At 36.8% G+C, this 12,323-nt stretch overlaps 1 protein-coding gene across 47 annotated transcripts in view; it reads right to left on the bottom strand.

Annotated features, from left to right (window-relative positions):
* CLASP2 (cytoplasmic linker associated protein 2) overlaps positions 1 to 12,323 on the bottom strand; it is a 146,879-nt gene that overhangs the window by 89,246 nt on the left and 45,310 nt on the right. For 8 of the 47 annotated variants that reach the window (XM_075745522.1, XM_075745541.1, XM_075745526.1 and 5 more), the window contains exon 1: positions 265 to 483. The exons of the other annotated variants lie outside the window; for them this stretch is intronic. In XM_075745522.1, coding sequence (XP_075601637.1) covers positions 265 to 298 — 34 coding nt within the window. In that variant the 5' untranslated portion in view covers positions 299 to 483. Of the gene's footprint in view, positions 1 to 264; positions 484 to 12,323 lie in introns of those variants that run through there. 47 annotated transcript variants of the gene reach the window in all.

The raw sequence follows: 12,323 nt of genomic DNA, 5'->3' as shown, positions 1-12,323 counted from the left end.
ACTGAATATAAAAATGAATCCTACACATTCACTCCCACAAAGGGAAAATATCTTTGCAGAGATTGAATATTTTTTGCCCATTTCTGAATATTTTCCCCAAAAGCAAGCCCTTAATATAATTTTTATCATTCCAGTCTACCAAATACAAATGCTTCTCCCTTTTCTTCTTTTACTCATGCATGCATTTTCTGCTACACATCCTCCCACAATGTGTCTAACCAGCACTCCCTGTCTCTTTCCTTCCACCCAGATTTTTCAACTTACAATCACAGATCCTCTTGCAGATCAGCCGCCTCATTCCTCTGATAGCTCTTCAATCCCCTCACCCTAGGACGGACCCAGCACCTCACATGGCCACACGCAGTAAATTCTCAATACTAATCAAAGATTCTATCAAAAACTGCTCGCAAACACCCTAGATCCACCACTGAGATTTGTGCCGGCATCTTTCTCTCCCTTCCCTGCACTAGGTGCCGCACAACCAATGAGCTGCAAGGTGACATCATCTTCTGGGAGCCACCACCAGAGGAAAAGGTGAAAATTCTCCATGCAAATAAATTCATTCCCACACACGGTATTTGCCACTATTCCAATCCTTCATTAAAAAAATTAGACAGGCAGACAACACTCTGGGGTTTGCACTCCTTTTTCCCATAATTTCAGGTTTGTGTATTTTTAATCAAGAAATTAATCTCTAGAAACAAAATAACATAGTCTCAATACAAAATATTCAGCCTTCCAAAAAAACCCCCAACATATTCCAACAGTAAAATGTAACAGTTTCTCAATCCACTTAGGGAAGAAGGATTCACCTACGAGCTTGAGCACGGAAAACCTATCAGCCTATGATTCCTATCATAAATAAAATGGGCGAGGCTGAGACACAGCTGCACTACAATAATGAAATACCAATTTAGCATATTACCTGCTCTAAAACCTGCCATTTAAAAAAAAAAAAATTAATTGCTGAGCTTTGTTATCTCTGGAACACTATTTACCCTTTGCTTATTCAGAACTTGCTCCCAGTGAAATGTCAACTATATTTAATAATACAGCCTCTCAAAGGAAGGCAGCTTTCATTAAAAGGGTAAAGCAAGGTTTTGTCCAACAACATTTGCAGCACCATCAAATGTTAGACTACCCCACACTTAACATGTCCAAGATCACTGCTGCTATAGCTAGTACATTTTTTTATCATTAGCAAAAAGCTGTGCGTTGTACTAACAAATCTTCACCATGAAGGAAGAAACAAATTGCCACAAGAAACATCTGGGTGTATATTGACAATTTTCACTATTTCCTTCTCTCCTACAAATGCTGATTTTTAAGAGAATCTTGCTAAGAATAATCGTGTTTGGATACGTAAACTCTCAGAATCAGGGGAAAAAAAGCACTAGCCTCCCCCCCACCAGCCGGTGCGTTGCCATGGAAACGGCACCCCCACCCAGCATACGGGCTGAGGCAGAATACATTTTGATTCCTGCTGCTTGTACTCGCAGTATCTTCCACAGAACCAGACATCAAGATTTTTGATCAGGGAAAACCACTAATCCAAATGCCAGATTAAGTGCAATGAACTAAATACGATAATAGAAGTGTAAATAGCAATGCTTAATATCCAGGATACCTGCAATATTACAGGTAATTTTAGAATTGCACTAAGAAATACATTACAGATTTTTAAGCAGCATGAAGCACGACATTGATGCACGAACATGCTATCATAAAAACTGATTAAAAGTGAAAACGTGCTTTTCAAGTAAAAATTGGTTTTGTTGCTGCATTTTTTTTCACTTTGATAGCGAAACAGGTTAGACTTTCATGTTACTATCCAAGAGCACCACAATGCAGCATTGATATGCAAATATTGCACAAGAAGCATCTGAAAAAATAAAGTTATTTACAGCACAATTTTTAAAATAGTAAGTGAGCATTTTGCTCACTTAGGCAAAACCTCCTAATTAAAAGTAACCTAAACACCACCAAACAACAGTGTACGTTGCAAACCAATGGCTCAGATAAATTAAATTTATTCTTACCAAGCTATTCATTATGGAGTATTGAAGATGAAGAATTGGAGAAGTTACTGCTCAACCCCAAAATGCAGAAATAGAATTTCAGAAAAATGCAAATCCAAACACTCCCAGCTATTGACATGCTGTGTAAATGATAGGGCGGTATATTAAATTATAATCTTGGTAATAGTGTCAAATTACTTTGCCTAGTTAAAGAATATTTTTTTCATACATTCAAAATATTGTTAACAGTAGATCAAAAACCTAAACTATAAAATAGTTTCAGACAGTTTCTTACTCCACATAAACCACAGATTTTAAAATATTTTTTTAAAAATCCCTAATTATTTTTGAGAAACATAGAACTTAACCAGTGAGTGTCCTTAGTTGGACTTGTCATGATTTATGTCAAAATCAGTTAAAAACTGAAGTACAGTCACTAGAAGTGTTCCAAAATTACAGCGTAATACCATAAATGTAGAAAATTAACAAGTGAAAAGGATCTTTTAAAATTCTTTTTATGGTAAAGTGATAACGCACCTGAGTTTCTTTTGTTGTGGGATTTGTGTTTTTAAATAAACATGAACATTTTGTACCATCTTTTACAGAAACTGGAAGTTTTGTCCACCCTTTTGGGCCTTTATGCTTTTATTTCCCTTGGCTCTATTAAGAACATAACCCCAATTGATCTTTAGGGACGTCCCATTTTCAGAAAGATGCTTAACAGTATATGTGAAGGTCTGAAACTTGAAGTCTCTATTTATAGCAGTTGGCAAAACAAAAGCATTGTATTTGCTTCCAGTATGATCTGCTTTCCATGTGCTCTCACCCATGCACAGCAATACACTTGCTTGTATCGCTTATAAAAGCATTTCCATATACTTCAGCATACAGAAGCCCAGTTCAAGGTATAACCACTACTCCATGGGGTATAATCAAAGTGCAGTTCTGCTCAATCCAGCTGAGCCAAACTTGTTTACTACGCGCCTTCGTTTAGCCAAAGGACTGGGGCTGGAGCTCCTGACTGCCGACGCGCAGAGCGCGATGACAGTTGTAATCTCAGCATCAAACTGTGGCTGTAGTCCTAGTTTCATGCAGTCTGCAAACAAAATTAAATTTCTACAACAGAAGTCATGAAAGCCCAAGTATAATTGATATTTCAAAACAAATCTATCTGAAGGATGCAAACACGTTTCATTCTAGAATGGCTAGGTAATTTTCATTCTAGGTAATTTTAAAGGTCAAACACTTTCAGCATAGCAAATTTTACATATGCAAATATACCTGACAGCTGAGAAAGCACTATCCAAACAGCATTTTACAACAAAGTACTTAGCTACTAAAAGCAGAAATAAAAAGTCATATGAATTTCTAGCAATGTACAGAACATCTTAAATGAAAAACACGATTAATGAAAGACACTGAACTTCAGTTAAATCTCACAAGACTGCTTGTACTCTGTATCTTAATTTTAAATCACAATGGGTAAGAAGAGTTTTTCAGGTAAGCACACCCCACAGAGAAGAACTTGGAATATAGTACTGCCAAAAGGTCACTAAGAAACCTGATGAGCAGCAAATGTTCTTGCTCTGGAACAAGTTCTCTTCCAGATAAACTTCAAAGCAGAAAAAAAGAAAGGAAAACTCAAGAAAAGGCTCCTCTTATATTCAGAAAGCTAGAAACACAAGATTCACCTTCCAAGCATTAGAAGTTTTCTCTTCTAATAGACGAAAGAGATCCGTACTGCAGAGGAGAGTTCTGCAGGTACTACGCAGCAAGTGAATTGGTATCAATGAACTGCTGCGCATTTCTACAAAACGTTTCAGAAGAGTCAAAGGAATGTTTCTAGGAAAAAAATCCCAACACCAAACCAATCTGTGTGACACATCAGACCCTACAGTTTACCATATTTTCAAAACTTGAGGTTTACCAAAGTTGTTCTACGATTAAATCCACACACAGCTGTTCAGTTAGAAACACAGATCAAAACTCTGAACAATCACAAAGGTTTAAATACTAAAATTCTTAAGAAACAAACTATACAATCTGTACTAAAAATAACTAAAAGATACGTGGTAGCTTTGTGTCTTGTAGCATACTGTTGGGGACCAGATTACAAATATGGAGTATCTGTTTTTTTGAAGTATTCAGAGATATCAAAGGATAAGCATTTAAAATCAAACTTGATACTCAAAGAACATTCTAGCACTCCCAATGCTAAAAACTTCTAAACAATCTATTTACTGTGATTTGGCTATAGAGCAATAAGGGTAATTACAGATGTATCCAGGGACTGAGGAGACTCTAAAACTTTTCATATCTAGAGATAAAAATATTTTATTTTTAAAGAAAATGAAATTAAAATACATTTATTGTTACTGCAACTCAAGCCTTTACTTTAGCTGGTCTTAAGATTCATAGAATTAACGTGACATATAATATCTAATATTTTGTAAGTCACAGGCAATAAGAGAAGGAAGAAATAGAGTACGATCTACACAGCTGTAGCAATAGAAGCTCTATATTCTACTCCTGCTACTCTCAGAAGGACCCAATCAGAAGTTAACCGATCTTAAAGCAGATCCCAAGTAACACCATAGGGGAAAAAACCAAAACTGGATCCCCTGCCTTGTGACACGGCCATAAAGGCAACTCTCAGTACTGTATCAGTATTGACATCTTACATATCTAACACTACTAGGGCTGTAAATACCAACTTGCAGTATTTTACAGTAGATAGACAACAGTCAAACCAAAGAACATAGCATCTTTAATAAAACTGCTTTTAAATTTTGACTTTTGTTAAAAAATTGCCCTTCCTATAACCACTTTCCTTTCAAGTATTGCTAACAGATACTAAATGTTTTTGAACTACTGCTAACAGTTCCTCTTCCACACCACAAACTGTTTATGACGACACGATGGCAAAATCGTGCCCAAGCAAAACAATGACAAGTAGATGAACTCCTTACGTTTCCCAAGTCACTCCCACATCCTGCACCTACCAAGATGCCAACCGCCAGTCTCCCTTCAGTGATGTACAAACATAGACGGCATCAGATACTTGGAACATTCTGGGACTGGATCGTTAGCTCAATTCCAGATGAATTGGTGCAGCCTACAACTTCTGTCAAGCATGAAAATGAAGCCCCGAGCACTACAGATGCATCAGGTTACTTGATCCTTCTAATCCACACTTCAAGCCAATGCCCCACATCATTTAGTGAGCACTTTATCCCTTACACATCAGGCATGCCATACAGCCCGAATCTGTTTGTCCTGACACAAAAGACAGGATTCATTTGCCTAAGCACAGTCATCTAAAACCAGCTTAGACAGTCCTGGGTATCCTGTCTGACTGCCAGCTGACATTCCAGAAGGGCACAGATCTCTTGCGGGTCTCATGTCAAGCTTGTTTGCTCCATGTGGCTAGTGTGGATACTGCAAGGCACCTCAGTTGGCATTAGATGCCTATGTCTGGGCAGATGAATCACACCTAAGATGCTTTAGATCTACCATAAAGGCATAGGGCATTCTCCCTGTGCCACAGCAGGTAGAGGGATCTTGAACGATTAGGACACAAATTATCATTCAAAACCAAAAATCTGCTTCCCACAATGCTGAGCATGGTTCTTCAGAATACAACATAGTGACAGAAATAACGACATGATAGATTTAACTTTACTTCATGGTACCTCCTCTGTTTCTCTTTGCATTCCTGAAGGAGGCAACTGTACCTATGATTCAGTGCTGGCAAGCGTTCTCATGTTCTGTGCAACTAATTCTGATGCTCATCAGCAAATCTCAAATTCTTACCAAAACAGACTCCTTTTTCCACTGTAATCTCACTAACTGGGGGGGGGGGGGGGGGGGGGGCAGGAAGATAAAAATAACCCAAGTAGGTAAGTAATACCACTTCATTCAAAAAAAAAACAAAAACCCAATGTACTAAAACCAACTGTGAAGCCAAACATATTCTTTCACATGCTAGTTTTTCAGGCAGTTCCAGTGGACTAGAGTGTCTTTTAAAAATATCAAAAAGGCAGCAAGCATGGCGAGCACCAGTCAGTAACAGGAAGGAGGCAAAGATTTATCAGTTAAATTTATGCTGTTGCTCCAATCTCAAATTCTGAGAACGCTCCCAAACTTTGCAACAAGAGCAGAGTACAGCTCTCCTACATTCCATTGATCAGCTACAGCACAAAGAGGCTCAAGGCAGATGCGCCTTTTTTTTATTATTTTTTTTAAACAGGAATCTAAATGAATGGTGCAAAAGAGAAGCAAAAACTGGAAAAAGTAGACTAGACGTGACAGACATTTAGAAAAGAAATACTTAGGAATGGCAATGGCACTTGCCACAATAATTATCCACAATTCTTACAGGCCTATTCAAATGATACTAATTTATCCATTTCCCTCAATAATTTCATGAAGGAATATGTTCGGAAAAGATTTAATTCAGAAAAAAAATGTAACATATTCCAGCTGTACTGTCCTGACCCTAAGGAAAGCTAGTCTTACAGTTCATCTTACTATTGTTTGGCTGAAAGACACAATGTAAATACAGGTTTCAAACAAAGCTGAAACAAGCTAGAATAATTAACTGGGTTAATCTCCCTCCCAAGCAAAGCTTCATCTCCATTTCTAGTTCTGGAATACCTCCTTTAAACCAAAGTGAAAGTTATTTTCTCCTTTTTTCCTATTAGAGTTGAAAACAGTTTCTGCATATCTTGCTGTATTTTTTATCTTTTTAGCATCTGTAAAATTATTTCCACAGTTCAATTAAATTTGTTAAAAAAATATAATAATCCTTTGGTCAGTTTTAAATTCTTGCAATTGGGCTTTCCTGTTATACTCTGAGTAGCATTTGGGAAATGTAACTTACTAAAAACTGGAGATGCAGTCAATATTACTGTACTTTAGAAATCATCAATTTCACTTTAATTATAGCTTTCCTCAGGCATGTTCAACAGCCTCCTGAACCAACACCTAACAGTCTATAACCTACTAGTAACCAAAGCATAATTTTATCAGTAAAGGAAGAAGAGAAAGATAGCCAGGGTGTCTAGAATTCATGACAAGGCAACATCTAAAATAGGATTCATGACTGAAGAGCAAGATTTTTAAAAAAGTATCTACTTACTGTTACTGTACTTCAACATTTGTATTATGTTATTGCTTTGGGCCACACTGCACTATGCCCAGTGCCAAAATATTAACAAGTAATGTGTCTTCTGGGTGGGGAGAAGGAAAAAAGTGTAAGAAGGACACAGACATGATTTGCAGAGGAAATGAAAGACTGATAATTCTGACAATTTAAACGCATTATTGGTTCACACAGTAGCTGTAACACAGAAACTGATGGGAGTACTCCTGTTTTTGTGCAAAGTAAAATATGTCCACCTCAGCACAGGTGTTTCTCTCCTATGAAATTTTAGAAGTAAAGCTGAGAAGGGCAGTAACTTCTGAAGCAATCAAGATCTCTGGTAAATTAATGAGTGCTCCCATAGAAAGTCTCCCTATCCAGACAGTGATTAAAATGAAATTAGGTAGTTTACTTAAAACAGTGATAACCAAAAAAAGAAATGAAAGGCTTGAAGAGAATTTTTACTTGATGCCTGGTAAATCTGCGGACCACAAGACAGACTCATCATTTGTATCAAAAGTTATGGTTTATTTAACTGTTGTTAAACTGTTGTAGCCTGTCTGAATTCACACCTCATTTTTGGCCTAACACTTCACCATGTTGCTTAAGTTGCCCTCTAAAAAAGCTACCGCTTCAAATATATTCTTGAAGAATAAACCCACTATTCACCTTTAAAATACTCTGTAACTCAACAGCTAGTCTTTGCTCAGTAGGCCTGCTTTCATTATTAACTGCCTTCATTACCTAGGCTCCAGAACTCAGTTTACTTCTTCACAAATTCGCTTTGGTTGTGCATCAACTAACTACTCTCAATAGCACAAGTATCATCTTCAGTAAATCCAATAACCTATTTTAAAACTAATATATTTAATATGAAAACACATATTTAGAATCCACTATCCATAAATTACAATGATATAACTAGCATTATCAATGTATTTAAGTTCAGAAACGTGAGAAAAAAGGACTATTATTTTAGTATCTGTAGCTAAGTCTATCGAACACCTTGTATCCTTTGAGGTAGAAACCATTTGTGGCATTTCCAATATTTAAGTCATTCACACAGAAACAATTAAGGGGTTTAATGCTTTGATTTTTCAAACTATCAATTACATCACAGCAAAGGTAAGAAAGGCAGACTTAAGGACCATGTTCATTCACCTTTAACATATATCACCTGTATATGTGATAGCAAAGGGTCATGTTATATATATCATATAACATCAGTAAGAAGGTTTACAAACAGCTTAAATTGTGATTTACTATTAGAGGCTGACAGATTTATATCTATCATCAGAGAAATTATTTTAGAAGCAAACACTTGCATTACTTTTTAGTGTGACAAATTTCTGTGTGTTAAACTTAATTTCTATGCTGAAAATGTAAACTAGAGGCAAGGCAGATTCACAAATAAAACATAAGTCCGAGAAGCAGAAAGTATAACTCTAATATGAATGCACAGCAGATAAGATGCAGAGAGATTTATTTTTCTAAATTTACTTTAAATCCCTGTAGTTCAGGAATTAGAAAATAATATTAATCTCTGAACACACCACAGCACAGAATAAATGAAGTTGTTAGTGGTCTTTGAGCTCACTGACCAACCGGTTCTCCATCTCACATATTCAAAAGTGGAGATTAAAGAATTATGGCAAATATGTTTGGTCTCTGAGTTGGCAGTTTTAGCAGCTGCCATTTCTCCTCCTCTTTTGTGACAACATCATCAAAACCCAAAATAATACACACTGCCCACTTCCCTCAGTGTTTCTAGTTTGCAAAAATCAACTCAACACTTCAAAGAGATTTTAGACAAAAACAATCTACACAGAAATGCTCTTGACCTTTAAGTTCAATAGCAAACCTCATATTGCATAAGTTGATTGACCAAAGGACTTTTATCAGGTCAACACACAAAACAATTCATAACAATAAAAAGATATTTCGGCAAATATAAATGTACCTATCTTAACTGTTTAGATGACTAAGAAACATCATGGAGCTCCTGACATTTGATGAAAGCAAAAGTATCTAATTTGAAGAAAGCAAGTTTCTTCTGCATGCTGTTAAGAGCCTTGCTATACATTTTCACACTATACACCTTCATCCCTTCCCCTCACCTTTCCTGAGGCTCCAACCATCCATAATTTTGAGGTCTTTCAAGTGCTTCTCAGTTGAAGAGAAGAATTTTCACACCAATTAAATACATGCAAAGCTATACCAGAGAAATTTTAAACCAGTAACTATTAAAATCTTGTTGCCTATACTCCATATAGCTGTGCAACTCATTTGAGTTTTAAATCACAGTTGTTACTTATAAGAATCTAGAGGCATAGACAGTTTTCAAAAGGCTCTTTCAAGATAAGCACTGCTCGCTCTTGCTGTCACTACAGAAGTGTGTTTTGATGAAGGAGTTGGGAAAGGAAAGAATGCACAAAACTCAAAACACAACTCTTTAAAAGTAAGGTTTCTTTATAAATGCAGCACACAGAGTGGAATTTGATTCAGGTGAACACTACAGCAGAACCTTCACTTCTGAAGGGATTTCAGACACCTGAAATGATCCAGTTATAGCTTACTTCCTCATCAGTATTTACTACATTAAGATTTTATTAAAAATAACATATAACAATAAGGAAAAACTTCCCATATTTAACAGATAACAAAGATGAAAATTAACCCTGTAAGGCAAATACCCAATTAGTCATGTGAAAGAGTCCTGCAACACCTGTCAAAGAAAATCCTTACTAGACTTCAAATTTCTCTTTGGGCTGTTGGGAATTCTAATGCTTATTGCAAAATGTACCTTTAAAAAAACCAACCAAACAAACCACCCAAAAACCTCATCCCATAATATTAGAAATAGTCTGGAATAATCAAAGATATTTCAAAACAAATAAGGATATCAACTGAAACATCAAAGGATTTTCTTTTTCGTGTGTAACTTTTTCTTAAATACAAACAGAACCAGCCTCCAAAGGTAACTAGCACTTTTGAATGCCAGATTAAATATACCTGGAAACCTTTTCGGTGGACTGTTGTTTCATGTTTAATGGAAACAACAACAACCACTCAAGTTCCCCACCAAATATTCCTTGACATTTTAAAAATGTCCTTTAGAAAGAGGAAGACAAAACATACTTGTAGTTATTATTCTAGAATATTAAAAAAAAAAAAAAAAAAAAAATCAAGTGAAGTGCAGTTACCACTCTAGAATCCATATTGGTTTTGAGGAAGTAACTGTTTGTCACATGTTTGCAGCTTTGTTTTTTAAGAAATGCTCTGATTTGCACACTTCTTTCTTGATTTTTTTTTTTTATTCACATCAGTGTTGAACCTTGCTGTATTCATCCCTTCTCTAAGAAGAAACTGTGTCTTTTCATATAGCCCTTGGATTGTTTACACATTCCCTCCGTCTCCCACTCAGTTCTTTCACTGTCCCACTGTCCTTTTACTGCTATTAGCAACAGTACATGTACTTTATAGACAAAACGCTACTCAGAGTCTATGTTAATCACTGGAAGCATATGACCTTACCGTGAAAAGCAGCTTTGCACTGGTTTGGTTCAGAACAGCAATCGAATTCCAACTCACAGTATCTGTCCTTCCTCTCTCAGGCACAGTGGCCGAGTAAAGCCATTTCCCAAACCAATGTGCCCACCAACTGCTAACAACGGTAGCGAAGGCATGCGGAGCAATTACAGAGCAAGAAGCCAGTGCAGGCGCAGTCAGCATGTTAAAAAAAATAGGCCCAAAGAAGAACAGAAAAGGGAACAAGAGATGCATTTCTATTCCCCAGAAGAAACTTCTGCTACTAAGTCTAACATTTTTTCCAGGAAACAGCTCTGAATGGTACAAAGCACCACAGTTACATCCTGCCAAATTTCTAGGCCAGAGTAGTAATTGCTTTATTACCATCATTCACAGAACTCTGCTGGTTTCAAAAGCCTCCTCCCTCCTACCAGAGGGAGGGAAAATCAGAAATAGACATCAGAAATGCATATGCACTACAATTTTTATTTTTTTTTAAATCAAGCTAATGTGCCATACATCATACAGCCTCTGAACCTTTAATATGTCAGATCTTTTTTTCAGTCAAAAGAAAAATATTAAAGCTGTACAGCACCCACATTTTACAGAAACTACTAATCAGATTAAAGACTTCGGAAGACAGTCTTCTACTCAGAAGAACATCAGGGAATAGAAGATAATTGCTCTTGTGCTCTAGGACCATGCTTGCATTAATGAACTATTTTGAAAGATGACAAAACCCATAATTTGATATGCATATATAGTAAGACATTAGGATAATTCCTACTCATAAACCAGTTACATGTGCTTTATCATCTGAAGTATGACAAGTGCTTGAAGTCATGAAACATCATTGCATTGTATGCCATTTAAATTAAAATCGACTAATAAAGAAGTAGATTCATCTCATTTATTATACAATTCAAAATAGCATACTTAGCATATAACAGTGCAACAAATGCGTGTACCAAATATGTCCTCTTACAAAGCTGATTATATGCTTTTAGGTAACCCTCAAATACCTTATGTCTGGTACTGCAGTATGTTCAGTACATCTTAAGAAAACCTATGTCTAATCTTCCCTTCATGGCCCCTCATAGTTTTAGGAAGATAATTCTGTCCTTACTGCAATTACCTTATTCAACTGGGAGCAAGACAGTCCCTTGCCTATGAAACAACGAAGTAGCATAGCGCAGACCGGCAACAGGGTAAGAAAGCACTGATGGAAGCCACTGAATTACAAACCCTGAGAAGAACGCACAACACAATGTGCTGCACTGCAATTCAGTTAGCAACCTCCTAAACACCCTAATCTGGTTATCAACGGATAAGGACAGAAATGCCTTATCCGCTCCAAGGAACAAGAAATCCAGAGCGAGGAACGGTTCCTGACTGGTTTTCCTCAGCAGCCTCAGAACACAACTCACAGGTCAAACACAGACCTACATTCACACAAGTATGTGAAATGCCTTTAAGACTGAGATAGTGCATGCTTTCCCACTGGCACGCATTCAGTGCGGCAGAACTAACAGTCCAACTGGTTGCTGGGCCACAAACACAGTACTGTTTTGGTTTTTTTCCCCCCTCTACATTCTTGCAACAAAAGATTGGAGAGCTTGAGACAGTTACATGGG

Source organism: Balearica regulorum, chromosome 2 (genome assembly GCF_011004875.1).
Source record: "Balearica regulorum gibbericeps isolate bBalReg1 chromosome 2, bBalReg1.pri, whole genome shotgun sequence".
Classification (NCBI taxonomy): Eukaryota; Metazoa; Chordata; class Aves; order Gruiformes; family Gruidae; genus Balearica; species Balearica regulorum.
Note: the sequence above shows the minus strand (reverse complement) of the source record. Positions and strands in the feature narration are given on the sequence as shown.